General features: G+C 42.1%; 1 protein-coding gene across 4 annotated transcripts in view; it reads right to left on the bottom strand.

Moving 5' to 3' along the window:
- asap1b (ArfGAP with SH3 domain, ankyrin repeat and PH domain 1b) overlaps positions 1–15656 on the bottom strand; it is an 84625-nt gene that overhangs the window by 23155 nt on the left and 45814 nt on the right. For all 4 annotated transcript variants that reach the window (XM_039617303.1, XM_031759739.2, XM_031759736.2 and 1 more), the window contains 7 exons: positions 8979–9064; positions 7618–7693; positions 6344–6430; positions 5348–5448; positions 5156–5225; positions 468–555; positions 138–186 (listed from right to left, as the gene is read on the bottom strand). In XM_039617303.1, coding sequence (XP_039473237.1) covers positions 138–186; positions 468–555; positions 5156–5225; positions 5348–5448; positions 6344–6430; positions 7618–7693; positions 8979–9064 — 557 coding nt within the window. The remainder of the gene's footprint in view (positions 1–137; positions 187–467; positions 556–5155; positions 5226–5347; positions 5449–6343; positions 6431–7617; positions 7694–8978; positions 9065–15656) is intronic.

The raw sequence follows: 15656 nt of genomic DNA on the forward strand, positions 1-15656 counted from the left end.
AAGACACCTTTAGTCGAGATCACACATAGAAAAATATATGGGTGTGTAGAGTTAGGCGAGGTGGTGACAGACCGATTCAAACAGCGATAACAAGCAGAACGGGGATCATGTGTCTGTCGTTACTCTGAAGTACTCACATGACAAACTCCTGCTCATCCTCGGCCTGGAAATGATACGTCCGGTTATCTGCGGATAATAAATGGTGGAGTTAAAAAATGCAAATGTCCACTTTTGCATTTATGATAGCCAGCATGCAGCAAACGATTCAAACGCTTATCTGTGTTATAAATACACTATTATACAAAGAAAACAGCATGTGGAGTTTCCACAGGTCCTTTTACAAGAGGCAACTCTCATCATATTACAAGTGTTTGTCACCGAGCCATTCAGGCATGCGTTAAAGTGTGTGACCGTGTGTGTGTGTGTGTGTGTGTGTGTGTGTGTGTGTGTATGGGTGTGGAACTTACGAGAAATGAGATCAAAGCATTTCCGGTCCTCAGTACTTGGTTTCACCTGGCAGGTGAGCAGGTTGAGTTTGACTGGCTGCCTGTTGGACTGTAAGAACAAACACACTGAGGGTTACAAAGATCGCACACTGGACCACAGTGGAAATATTACACACAAGCACAACACCGTCCTCACACAGAGACATAAATATTTTGGTGCTTTGGGGATTTAAGTTCAGTCAAACGTCTCAAAATGAGAAGCAGTCGACACGTGTATACATGTAAGCTGGTGTTCCTCGGATGAACTGCAGTGACTGTGTGGATCACTTTTCATCATTCAGTGACATCATCGTCGTATTACCCACAAAAACAGTAACATCTGGTGTCGCTACAGCTCACCTGGATGAGCTGGCGACCCGTCAGCCTCTCCTACCTCATTGAATAATTCACTGCCGTTAATAACTGGATGTCTTCAAATTCCCTTCATCTTAACCCCGACAAAATTGAGGCTCTAGTTTTCAGTCCTTACGATCCCCACCAGGAATCTTGCTATCAATATTATTCACCTGCATTTGAATTTTGAATCTAAGAATCATTGCAAAACTCAAACCTCTACTGCCACCCAATAATTTAGAACTTTTAGCAGTCGCCTTAATTTTCTCCCATCTGATTCCCTCTCCTTTCTCTTCAGCCAGTCTTTAACTGGTCCAGAACGCAGCAGCTAGGCTAAGCCTCCTGGCAGTAGCATCTTAAGGTGGCACAAATTGCCTGGAAGTACAAGTTCAAGAACACCCACCTGCCAGGTCACCACTGAAACGCCTACATCACCAGATTCAGCCTTAATGTATGCATGCTCTCTTAATCACAACGTATTCGCACCGGCATTGTCACGACACAAGCGATTACACATCATAGCCTGTTATTTTTGTCAAAGGTCTATTTAAACACTTGGGTTCAACAAGAACTCATGCAGGATGTTTAGTAGATACATCTATGGTTTCATTCAAACAGTTGGGTGTCCACGCCGCTGTATTAGCATTCGGCGAATACAGCAAGCACAGCCTCACAGAGGCCTCAACAAGTGATCAAGGCTCCTCCTCAAGCTGAATTCAAAGTGTGCAAACATTTTCACACACAATCCGCCCGATTGTTGATACTGTACATGCAGAAATATGGCGGGTGAAAGTAAAAGTTTGGTTGAAGGTAAGAAACATTTTTTTAAAATTTATTTCAAGTCTATTTCCTGTCCACGTAGAGTGACCCAGATGTGTTTTTACAGGTGTAACAGTGATAACAAAAATGCACAGAAACTTCCTTTGATGTTTGATGTTTGGCAGTACAGCCCATCTTGTTTCCAGATCCGGACATTTGCGGATAAACACAACAAAGGAGGAAATAAAATATGAGTAACATACGCACAATTCGTTTCGCTGACTTGGTGAATAAAAAACATTTTTGGGTTTCCCACAAACTGAGGGGTCTTCACGTTGCTCATTTTGTCAGAAACAACAAAAATAAATTAAATACAAAAGGAGAAAAGCTAAAAAAAAAATGCTAATGCTTGAGTAGCTGGATCCACCAGATGGTGGGTATATTTTCATTTTAAAAGGATTTGCATAATTCTCGTAGATAACTGTATCAACTCATGTATTTATTATTCAACAAAGCTTCTGCGGTCCGAACTACAAGCTGAACTCAAGGTGCCCCCATTAAGACAGTGGACTGAGCTGGCTGGGCTGTGTACTGTAATAATTGGGTCCAGTTGGCACGTACATACTGAGTATTGTCTCCTGCCAGTGCCCGGGCAGAGGGGGGACGAGGGCACGTGCTAATGAAATGCTAACAGGCTGTTATGAGCCTTGGAGTTGGTGTTAGCCTGCTGGCAAGATGCCATATCCAACTAAAGCCACCTAAAGTTCATCTGCACTGAGGCCTGAAGAAAAGGGAAAAACCTCAGACAAAGAGAAACGATTACAAGCTCAGTATGATGACCGCTCAGTGGGCTAAATTAGAAACTGAGGTTAAAGATTCAGTTCCTCCATCACAAAATGCAACAAGAGAAAACGTATTCCTCTCATATCACAGGCGACCACTTCCTCAGAGCGTCTTTGCAGCAGCAGCGTGAAAGTTCAAAACAACAAAGCTCACGTTCATATCAGTCGCGATCATCCCGATCCTCCCTGCTGCGTTACAGCTGGAACAACTGCTGTGTCTGCTGGGAAATAAGCCGCCCGAGTGCCAACTCCACCAAGCTCATCCCACACGCCCGACTCGCTGCCAATCCTCACCGGTTAGAAGTAAATAAGGCTAAATTCAAACATTTGCATGTATGCTCAAAGCCGTCAGGGATGATTTATCTGATTTAATCCACAGGCTGTTACCACACAGACATGCTTGCGGATTTGTAAGGCTGTGGTAACACCAGCACGTTCACAGAGACAATATGCTAGTGTTTAGCAGATATGGTGTTGACCATTAGCCATCATCTGCTACTTAGCTCTAAACACAAAGTACAGCTGAGGCTGAAGGGAGTGCCATTAGTTTATTTGTTGAGGTATTTCAGTCTGACCGCAGCGATGACTGACCCAGAGTCCCTGGAGTCAAGTTGTTAGCATAACAACAAATAAAACACATCTAAGGTTTCCTGGTGATGTAAACAGTTTATGAGAGAATAACATCTGCTCTGTTCGGTATTACAGCTACAAACAACAGAATATATGTATAAACTCTGCTTCTCACCCTCGTGTGTGGTTTGTGTTAAGTGTGTCTTCCTCAAGCTCAATTCCTCTACGGTACGACTGGAAGTTTGGGGGTTTCTGCAGCATCTAAGCAGTCCTACTTTTAATCTGCACGCACAAACTACACAGTTAACTTGCAAATTGGAACCAGTCCCAATCAGTGGGTTGATATGATCTGCCAGTACAAAGATGCATTTGTATTATTGGCTATTTTCTTTCTGATATGCACAGTTAGGGAAGGTACTGTCTGTCCAGCAAAGAAGCTCTGATTTCCTACCAGCAGAGGAGCATCACAACTAACAGCTTGTCACTAACTAGTTTGTGAAAACTGGACAATAAAAACAAAAACGTAGGAACCCTATTATGTATACATTTGACGTTTTATCTCTGCACTACAGCTGTTATAGTATTTTTACTAATCTATTATTTTTTTCTATTTTTATTAAAAACCAGTATAGTTTACATGTGAGTGTTAGTGCAATATTTGCTTCCTTGTGTGCCTATACTGAGGGGGCTCCGAGTCTAAGAATTTCACTGTCAGTAGTGATGTGCCATTGTTACCTGTATACAAAAAAATCCCACAAAATCAAAATCTACAGTTCACAGGGGTTTACCAAAGCTGGACAACAGAAGATTGGACTGCTGTGAGATACTGATGGATACAGTGGAACGAGAGATTCATATCACCGATTTACAGCCAACAAATCTGCAGCGAGATTGTGAAGCTGCGACGTCAATATGAACCAAACTCTCTGAAGAATGATTCCAGCGCCTTGTTGAATCTGAAAAATTAAGGCAGCTCTGAAGGAAAAAACTGAACTGAACTGAATTGAATACAGGTATGGGAATATTAGTAAAGACATATATCCAGTACCTGCTGTGCTCTGTAACAAAGGCAAAGCTGAAAGAATTTAATTAAAAATAATCAAAGTGCATATATTAAAATAAGCCACAGCTGGTAGCTCTGCAGATTTGATTTGGCAGATTTCTGTGCAGGATGCCCTTCTCGACACCCCAGCCCTCCCCCAAAGGATTAATAAAACAACATTACAATAGTTGTCTCGCGCCGACTTGTCAAAGCTGTCTGAATTAATAAATCAGCTAGAAATGATACTAATTGCTAAATCTATTCTCCTGGATACATTTAAATAATATTAAAAGTCAAGTTAATGTTGAAGCTCAGTTTATTTGTTGATTATGTTGTTTGTTTTGTTGTTGTTTTGTTGTTTGTTTGTTTTGAGGGGGGTGTCACTTTAATCTGAATTTTGTTTATAAGCTGTAAGAAGAATTTCAATTGGAAAGTCTTGCTTTTAATATTGACAAGGTTCAAATGTTTTTGATGACCACACTGACATAAATGAGAGGCAAGAGAAGAAAAAAAAGCTTTCAGCAAACACTAAAAGCACCAAAAACATAATAAATTCCTAAACAATGCATCGTTTCCCGTTAACAGATGGACTGTCCGAGCGTGATGAGACACCTGCCACTGCTCGGCCACAATTAGCTAAGAGCTTCTGATTGCGCTAAGCCCCCCCGACAGTCCAGCTGCTCCCGTGGGAGTTTCGAGGCTCTGTAGGTTACAACTCAGTGACCGGCCCTTTGACAGAATTAACCCAGATATACGAGCCCCGCGTTAGATTCCCGAGGTCCGGAGCGGGAAAGAAAACATCACACTGAAACGTGCCTGCTGCACAAGAGCGGCAGCGGTGGCGGTACGCTCGCACTCGCTCTGAGATGAGTCACCGAGGCGCAGCAGGCAGCAAGGGGGGGTAAGAGGGTGAGGCAAGGTTGCCATGACAACCCATTTATGTCAATTCCACTGTGCCAGCCTCCAGATTGGGACGAGAGAGAGAGAAAAAAAACAACCTCCCCACATGATGTTCTCCTTTTGATCCGCACAGTCAGTGCTGAGGGTCACGGGGTTCATATGAGCAGCTGTGCCTGTGTTTGTGTGTGTGTGTGTGTACTCACTGTGGCATGAGAGATGGTGAGGATGCCCCCCTTCACTGAGCACTGCCTCCTCTGCCACACCTTCCTCAGCCTGTGAGAGGCGAGGGGGCGGGGGTCAATCATTAGAGATATTTCCTGCCTGCTTTAAATTTTAATGCGTCGTGAACGCACACTACAGCGTTTTTTTATTTATTCGCTGTGTTAGCAGCTTACCCATCACTCTTCTTCAGCAGGTAGCCTTTCTTCTCACTCCCAAACTCCTTGTTTCCCTGCAGCTGGTGCATGCTGTAGCCACCCTGCTTGCTCTGCGAGTCCTGCGCAAACCCACACGATAACACGAAATAAATACTTTGTGTGCACAGAACAGAGAGGCTGCTTAATGAAGACATGCAACACATACACGACACACACACAAAAAGGATTCTCTGATATCAAAGTGCTTCTGAAAAACAAACCAAGAGTGAAGACTTAAAAATAAAAGGAGGTAAAAGGCATGCTCTGCAACATCTCTACAGGGATAAAGCACTCTACTGTCAAGCTGAAGAACACACAGACGCCAGCATGCTCAACATGCACCAACACTTACTCTTCTAGACTTGATTCCAGACAAGCAGAAGGCAGAGAGGAGGGGGAGATAGAGGGGAGAGGCGTGAAAGATCCGGCTCAGGTGTGAGAAAGTGTGCTACCTGCCCGTGTGTTAACCAAACCTACAATCCTCTGTGCTTACTGTCTAAAAGTGGTGCTACAGACAGAATAACTGAAATGTGAAAAGCTGTATATATTGTTTCATGCAGACAGGCACACCGAGAGTGTGAACGTGTGAACCGAGAGGGTGTGAGCTAACGCACAGCCGAAGCAGCCTGTGCTGATAAGTAAAACTAGCCGGCAGTGCTGGGAGTGTGTGAGAGTCGGGCAGCGAGTGGCTCTCCACTGAGCAGCCAGTGAGGCACAACGCTGGTCACCAGCAAAGCCTACCACACACTGGCTACCAGCATGGTACAGCACTGGGCACTCGCTCTGTGCTGCTGGAGACAAGCTCCAAAAGTTGGTGGTGGCCAGAGTGAGAGGACGTGAAAAAAAAAGGAGGTTTCAGAATGACTGGGATGACTGAGTCAGGCCTGTTTTCAGCCCAGTACAGCTGAGTTTGTGCTGGCCTGGCAAGTTGGGGGTTTAAATTTGGCTTTGTGTGGTAGGGTGTGACCTGCTTACCTCCTTCTGGTCCAACTGGAGGGAGGACTTGATCAGATCTCGCAGGGCAGTCAGCTGCTTCTTCTCCTCATCCTGAGTTTGTTTGATCTGCAGATAGTGAAGCAAAGATATGAGAGGAAAGCAAAGAGGGCTAATAATGCACTTTTACAGACACTGGCCCCTAGAACTTTAGTTTCCCTTCTTTATTATTATCTTGAGATTAAAAATCTCTTTTACAAGAGTGTCCTGGCCAAGAAAGACAGCGGTATAATTAGCTGATAAAAATAAAAAACAAAAACAATAAAAATGTATAAACTTTAAAGGCAATAAAGCCTGAAACATCAATAAAAGATGGTGTTTTATACCAGAAACAAGGGCAGTAATATTCAGGCAAAACATCTACAGCCCGAATGATCCAATCACTTAAATCGCAGACTTTACTTTTGATTTGTGAAGATAGACTTAGGACCTTGTCAAGAGAATCAGGTTGATGGAGACGCAGTGAATGTACCAAACTATTAACTGCACTGCTCTCATGTCAGCACAATCAAACACCGTACTAAGGAGCTGAAAGACTGAATAACGTCTGATCCAAACGTGGCCCAAGGCAGGAAAATTTCAGGGCTTGAAAACAACCTTTTACAGGTGCTGAGAAAAAAGTTATGGTGAATGGACTGGTTCTGTCATAGCTCCACTTTCTTCTTTACTTAAGCACTCAAAGCACTTTATACTACCTGTCTCATTCACCCAACCATTTACACTCCGCTGAACGCATTAGGAGGATCTCGGGGTTCACTGTCTTGCCTGAGGATACTTTGGTTTACAGACTGATGTGGCCAGGGATTGGCAGACTGATAGACTAGTAGATGACCAGCCTATACCTCCTGAGCCCACCAAGTTATGTGAGGTCTAGTATTTTCCTGAATCATGACAGTGGGTGCAGGATGGCCCAACTTTTCTAGCTTTAAAAAGTGCAAGAGCATGATATTCTGAGCAAACTGCTGCTTCAGGAGAAAGCACAGCAGTGCTGTAAATAAGAAGTGGTGGTCAGCATTTGGTGTAGGATTATCCTTGCCTGTGTCAGAATGCTACATTTGCTTTATATATATATAGATATGTACTGTGTAATTAAAGTGAAGTGAAAATAATTTGGTTAGCTCATTCTAAAGATACTTCTTAGTTTTGTCCAGGAAAGCAGTTGACAGACTCTTGGGATAACTCGGAAGGTTTTTTCTATGAAAAATTAAACCCTTTAATGAGCAGGAGACGAAACCAGAGCGAAGAGAAGTATTTACATTGTAGAGATCAGCTGCCAGCTTCTCGATGTACTGCTTCAGCTTATCTGCTGTCTTCAAGCCATCTTGGAAGAAACTGGGGGGGGGGGGACAAAGATAACACGTGAACTTCACTGGCATTAAAAGTCATCCAGATGCAGACATGTGATCAAATGTCATGTGTTACAGTGAGCTTCGTTTGGCCTTTACGAAGGTCACAGAAAGAGAGAGAGAGAGAGGGGGGCAATGGAGGCAGTTTAATGTATAGCCGGGCTCGTTCTGGCACAGGAGCGCTGGGCAGATTTGCAGAGGTGCTTAGCACATCCTGAAATCCATTACAGATGTGTCAGCGGTACACACCTCGATGCAGCTCCACGGCCGCAAATCACCACTAATGACCTCCATCTCCATTGCCATCCCTCTCTCTCCGCCGACGCTTTCTTCTTCTCGAAACATACATCTCCCTTCCTCTTTTCATTATTTTCGCTGCCACCTCTTTCCCTCTGCTTGTTTTCTTTCAGCCTCTGCATCGATGATCCCACATCTCTCCTCCCACCCCAGCGTGCTCTCCGTGTCAAGTACTGTTGACTTTGCAGAGTGTCAGAATGCACAGTTTAAGTGTTTATACTGCAGTTTTAGAAAAGGATTCACCTCCCTTGACTTCTTGCACATTTTGTTGTGCTGCATAGTTAGCGATGGATTCATTTTACTTGCCGTTTTTTGGGTAATTTAATAACTGACACCCTTTACGACTACAGCTTCTGACAACCTTTTATTTGCCACTTTTAGTGCAGAATTGAGGGAAACATTAATCTAACACTGCAGTAGTGTTAGATTGCAACTTTCTTAATTTTAGAAGTTGAATTCAAGCTGAAGTGAACACAAAATTGCTTCCTGCTTCTCGAGCCGTGAGCACTCACACTTTCCTCAGCTCGCCATCGGGCGTCCTTATGCCTCTAATCCATCGCCACTGCAGATTTTCTCTCCATCAAGGCCCAGGTTGGACAGATTAAGGGGGAAGTGTATTGTTTTCTCCCAGTATTATGACAGGAACTAGAACGCTCAGAGATGATCTGTCATTCTGTCATGGGCCACGGTTCTGGCGTGGAGAGCACCCACTTTATTTACCCGCCAAACCCTGGAGCTGTCAGAACGCATCTTTGTGACGACCTGTGCATATTTATGAGAGCTATATATGTGTTCCTGCGCACCCTGCAGAGCTGTGATTCATGCAGGAGCAAGAAAATTGACATCAAGAGCTGCACGGCAAGACAGAGAGTGAGGCAGCAACCTACTTCTTTTGAAAGAGTTTCCATGGTGGGTGTGATGGACATGCCAGGAGAGCGTTACATGTGGGTTAGGGGGATTAAGGTGGTACTTACTTGCACTGTGCGTGGTAATACTTAATTAGGTTCTGGAGGAGGTCCACTCCTTTCTTGGTCTTGATCTCGTTTACTTTGATCAGGTACTGCAAGAAGGGGAGAAGCAGAGTTCAGCCATGAGTTGAAATGTAGGGTACGTTTAAAGGATTTCTGGGTTTAATGAGGTATAACATGCCAGCGCTGTTACACAGACAGTAAAAGCTTCTGCTTTTGCCTTAGATACTTATAACATGAGCACTTTGCATTATGATAATCTCATCTGAGTGCACATATGTTCATGAGACCTTTGATGTGCGAGCCAAGCCTGCCTCAACACTGTGGGAGCCGAGACCAGACAAACACTGTGAAAAATGCCTTGTAGAGCAGGAGAATACCATCCGTCTGCCTTGATCTAAATAAAGTTTCAAAGGGTTGATGGGAAATATTTTACATTAGCATTTATAAAAAAAAAAAAAAAAAAAAAAAGGAACAGCCTCTAGAGAAAGTGCTTTGTAGGCTGTGTGCTCAGTCTGGGTGCCTTCAGACGACGCTCCCACCAAACAAACAAATAAAAGAGGATCTTAATCTGAAACTAATCCTTCAGTGTGCCAATCCACAGAGATTTACAAAGAGTCACAGCTAAAGACCACTTTTAGCTCTACGGGAAATTTTACTCTATTACACAATACCGCTCTGAAGCCTGTGACGCCAACATACAGTTTCAATTTGCTCCTTGTATTGTGTTCGGATGCTTGTGTGCATTAGCACACGCCTGAGCGCGTGTGGATGCGTGCATATGTGTGTGCGTGCACGCACGCACGCATGTGCCGCCCCCCAACCCCCTCTTTGTCTGCTTCACACAGCCTGTTGGACGGGAGATTATCCACATTTTGTGCCAGGCTTGTGCAGGTTCAGTGTTTCGCAGCGAGCTGCCGAATGTGCGCGTTTGGACTCTTTTGTGTGAATGAGCAGCGACGTTCGCACTGCTGCCGCGTCTGGGCAGAGCAGAGCACAGCCTGCTGAGCCCGGCCTTTCCGCACTCCTTCACCGGCAACGTGGGATGAAAAGGGCGAGAGTGAGAGCATCCTGTAATCTGGTGATTGAGTAACGGCGAGAGAGCGAGTGCACGGGCGAGTGTGAGAGAAATGAGGTTAAGTGGGATGAACAGATTGTACCACTGACTGCAGCAAACGCCCTGCACACAACAGCAGCACCACTGATATTTCCAGCCTCTGTGGCTGTTGATTTAAGAGATTTTTGATCCGAATGATTACTGTAGCTCCTTTTTTCTTTTTTTGGTGCAGCGCCTTGTACACTTACAAAATGCTTTAAAACATTCAAAATTACAAAACAACATTATCTAACTCTCATCAGTAGAATTTAAGTGATATATGTATTACTGTAGCAGCATATCAGAACGTTTATCACACTGATGCATGTTACAACTGAGAGACACCAACCATTGTACACATTAGGGTAACGTCCCTGAACGCAGCTCATCTCATCTTACAGCAAATCTGCACAACCATGTGAAACAATGATAAAGACATAAACAGGCCCTGCCAGCTCATGCTCATACATTATCTGAAGTGGTTTGACATCTCTGAATATAAATATTAATGAGTCCACAGGCACACCAGGGCCTGGTGGGTCATCGGGTTTTTAAAACTCAGTGTTCAGCCTCTACACTGAGCTATATTTGCCCTGAATACACAGAACCAAGCAGCTATGTTCTCATTATAGTGCGTTAACATGTTCTTTTGTAAGATAAATATATTCTTGAAACCACAAAGTCATCAAACTGGCGTTTTCAGTGAGGTCGGTTTAAAAAAACAACAACAAAAAAAACACAAGTGGCCAAAACCACAAAGACGTTTTTATCCTGCTCAGAGGACTCCTGTCGGTCTGGGAGGACAAAGCAAATCAGCACGAATGTGCAACGCTCTCAAGAATTTTAAAATCAAATCTGGGACTGAGGACGCCAGCGAAAGAGGAAGTCGGAGCTAATGTAATGTAGGAGCTACAACTCGTCTTTGGCATTCAGCATCAGCTGGAGGCGGACTGCTAAATTGGATAATGTGATGGTCTTCTGGAATCATGCGAAGATAAATCTCTTTCAAGTGCCGGTTCAAACATTTCTGCAGCCGCGTATGAAACACAACGTGAAAGGAGGCGCCGTGTTGAGCCTGCAGATGATCATCATAAACAATATGAAGCTTCTCTGTCGGCCGAAATGAATGAAAGGCTTCTCCTCTTTCTTACGGTGCTTTAGAGTGATTGGCTGTAAAACCACTTTCCTGTTTGTTTTTTTAAATACTTGACATTTTAAAAGGATAAAAAGGGAAAAAAGGGGGAAAAACATCATTTATACATAAAAACAAACATGCCATCTGAAGGGGGGGGAGGGATAGGATAGGAGTACATTATGTATATCCAAATAGATCCACATGTTTTAACATGCCGCCTTACAAGAAAGTAAAAGGATATTTATAATTTCCAGCCATATCTCAATAGCTCAAACGCTTCCTCCTTAATTTTGGGGGCATTCTTCCTGTAAACTGAACTTTCTGTATCATATTTTTCTATTTAATTAATTCAGGAGGTTTCAATGTTTTTCCAACCTTTTGCTTCAGTGCCATCCTTTTAATAAATAGATCTCATCATATGTTGTTAAATATTCACATTTTTAGTCCCAAATTTGAGCCGGCACACTGGACTTCTCTACAAGTCAGTAATTAATCAAGCAACAACGTTCAACCACTAAAACTATTTTTATCTTCAGGAGTAACTCGAATCACTAGCCAAAGAATTAAAGGCAGCATTTCATGTGTTTGGCTGAAAATCTGAACTGCAGCTGTAATTATTTATCTTACAAACTGTTTTATTTCTGCAAAATATTCTTGAACACAATTACAGCACTAATTATTTTCCATTCATTTCTATTTTGGATTTACTTTTTTCACTCGTCCACCTCATTAAATATTTTCTAGTTACTAAAATCTGGAAATCTGATGTTTTAATAATTTGAATTTTTCACATTTTTTACTCTTTTTTTCCTTTCTTTTACTGTTTCACTTCATTTTTCAGCCCTTTTGTAGCAGCATTTCCAGCTGAAGCTGTCTGCAGCTCTTAACACCAGCGGCTGCTCAGCAGGAAACGTTTGTGACTAGCTGATAAACATAGTGTGAAGTCAGAAGAGACTAAAAGCAGAACAAACAAAATAAGTACATAAAGTGACCTTTGTATTTAAGTGGCCATAAACAACTTCAAATTCACGATAATGAAGCTCTTTAAATGCTAAACGTGTGAGTATTATGCTTGATAAAAACTTAAAGAGTGAGTGAATCTCACATAGGCACTTATAGCTAAAGATTAGGAGCTCCATAGTTTCCTCAAAGTCCCAGAATGTATTTATTTTAAAACTTGTGTGCCCAACATAATTTATTATGAATGATTAGCCTTGTCTCATGATTTTTTTGCTTTTTGGTAATCTTTATTTTGTATTCTGTATGCTAATCAATAAAAATCAATCAATATATAAATGAGTCTCCAACAACTTCAGATGCACAAAACCGCCACATAATAATGACAGCTCAGCTAATCAAGGTTTATTTTTACCTTGGCTTGTCTTACAGAAGTTCTGCTGCATGCAAACATCATTTGCTTTGCAAAGGCGTAAATGATTCCCGCTGATAACAATCCCATGTCTATCTGTAAGAGCAGCACGATTTTAATTGTAAGACATTCAGAGGCGAAAATAAACTTGATTAGCTGAGCTCACTCCATTAGGCGCTGAGTATGTGCATCAGGGACACAAGATTAAAAAAAAAATACCATCTTAATAAACCTTAAGGGGACCTATAAAAGCTGATATTCAAATAAAGTTTCTATGATACCAGAAAAAAAAATGCAAGTATGAGTCAAGTGAAAGTGAGCTAAAATGCACACTAGCATCTCCAAACACTGAACAGAGCAGCCAAGCGGATTAGCAGCTGGTATTACCACATTAAAAGCCGTTACTAGGAGAGCTAAAACTATTAGGAGATAAGGGCTTTGGTTTTAGAGCCACAAACCTATAACACCGCTAACATGCCACATGTTGGCATCCTGACAGAGTTGGTGAGAATACCTGTCAGAAGGTTAGCATATTAGCATCTACAGTAGTGCAAAAAAAAGTATGTCTTCTTTCACTTTTACATAACAGGACATAATGAAATATAATTTGGTCCTTACCAGATTACCAAAATAATTTAAAAAAACCTCAGATGATCAGTAAGATGACAGATTACACCATTTCATTATTTATTCAACAAAAACTCAAACAAAGTCCAGGAGCAGTGAGAAACTAAGTACACCCTGTGATTAAACAGCTTGTAGAACCACATTTAGCAGCAATAACTGCTAAATAATTTTCCGTATGGCTTTATCGCTCTCTCTTTTGAAGGAGTTAATGGCCGACAGCAAGGTGCTCAGGTCTTGTGGATGCAAAATCCCAATCGACACCTCTCCACCACCGTGCTTAACAGTTGGTATGAGGCATTTGTGCTGATATGCTGTGCATTAGGGATTTTAGAGGAAGAGGCTTTCTGCAGGTAATACTTTCAAACAAGCTATACATGTTATGTCTTTTTCTAAATGTACTTTCATGAGCTAACTGAGGCCTGTAGAATCCGAGATGTAGCTAATTTTTCTAAGCATGGCAACACTACAAGAGCTTAAATGGTTTCCACTTGTAAATAATCTTTCTCACTGTACAGTGACGGACTTCAAATTGTTTGGTAATGGTTTTAAAACCCTTCTCAGATTGATGAGCAGCAGCAATCTTTGCAGATATCAGTCGTCCTCTGCAGGGTGTGAACACATCTGAATGCTTCAGACCATCAAACTGCCAAAATCTGCTTTATGGAGGTGCTCTACTTGCTGATAATCAGCTAATCAAGTGCATTTGATTGGAAGCTCCTGGCTGCTACTCATCCCTTTAATTCCTGTAGATGTAATCAGAGTGTACTTAGTTTTTCACATACTACTTCTAGATTTTTTCCTAATTTTTCTAAATTAAAACAGTGGAATATATCAAGTGTTGTTATTCATCTGACGTTTTATTTATCTAATTTTAAAACCTGCCAAGGAACAGATTGTTTTTATTATGTCCTGATACATAAAACCTTAGAACTGATAAAGGGGGGAATTTCCTTTTCTAATGTGAGGCTGAGCTGTTAGCGATTAGCTCAGAGATTCTTAATATTCTCATGTTGGCTCATGTTTAGCTTTAGAAGTCGCTGGAAAACATCAGTGGTAACTAAGTATGACTTGATCAGCCGTTCAGTACGTGCTCTGTAACAGAGGAAGGAGAAGTTGGAAGACAGGTGGAAAATGTGGGCAAGGAAATACTTGAGAACCACAGTGAGAAGGGGGCAGATCAGCATGGCAGGGCACAAAAGAAGTGCAGCGAGTTTTGTAGTGAATAATTCACACAACCGACAGCAGTGCAGCAGCCATTGGTCCATTATGTAAAAAATCCTACCAGGATAAAACAGTGAACGAGGCGTAGGCGTCACCACCCACCACTAGAGACGTTTTTGGCAGAGCAGAGTGAGCTCTAACAGTTTGTTCTGATTCTCATGGGCACATAAGGAGCTCGCAATTGTTTTACACTTAATTCTCACTGTCAGATTTCTTTAAGTTTGCTCTTTGTGCGCTAATATCAAACAGAGTTACAACATGTTTAACAGCAAACATGTTCACGGCACCAGATGAACATCTGAAAGCACTTAAAGACAAACGTTTGATTGTTTAGTAAGAGCTCAAATATCTAACTTATGTCATCGACTCTTTTTCTTCTTAATCTTATCCTCTGACACGCAATCACTGCAACAACCAGTTCAGCTCCAGTGCTGACAAAGACTCCTACACATGGTGCTGCACATTACAGTTTTGACAAATCACTAATTTAACCAAAAGAAATGACTAATTCATATTTTGCTAAACTACAACATTAATGAGAGGAAACTCGTGGATCCTCACTGTCATGTATTCTTGAGCCACCCCTCATTTCTTTATATATTTACAGGAAAATGGGAAATAGGTGGAGAAATTTTGTGAATATATACATAGACATATAGTATAAAAGGCAAAAAGAGAGTTTGTCATTATTTGGACGACCACCTTTGTTTTTCAACACAGTCTGAACTCTCTTAGGGAGCTTTCTTCTAACTTCTTTAGTCTCTGGGGAGGCCGGTCCATGACTTAGTGTTACATTGTGTTTGGGAGCATTGTCATGCTAAAAAGTGAAACCGTTACCGATCAGACACGTTCCAGCTGGTACTGCATGGAGGATCAAAATCTGATTGCACTTTTCTATGTTGATACTTTCATCAAATTTGACAACACCAACACCTTTGGCTGAAAAACGGCCCAAACCATGACAGCTGTACCTCTCTCCTGACCTCCTCTGCACAAGTTCATGACGATAATTTATCCGTAAATTTCAATTCACCAATTCATCTCACCTGTTGCTACTGACTTTCAGTTTGGCAGAGCTTAACATTTGTCCTGCTTTTCATAAATGTTTACTTTTATACAGTCTATTAATAAACTTTGCTCTTCATTTGTTTTGTGTGTGTGTGTGTGTGTGTGTGTGTGTGTGTGTGTGTGTGTGTGTGTGTGTGTGTGTGTGTGTGTGTGTGTGTAGTGGTGGTT

Source organism: Oreochromis aureus, linkage group 9 (genome assembly GCF_013358895.1).
Source record: "Oreochromis aureus strain Israel breed Guangdong linkage group 9, ZZ_aureus, whole genome shotgun sequence".
In the NCBI taxonomy this organism is placed as follows: Eukaryota; Metazoa; Chordata; class Actinopteri; order Cichliformes; family Cichlidae; genus Oreochromis; species Oreochromis aureus.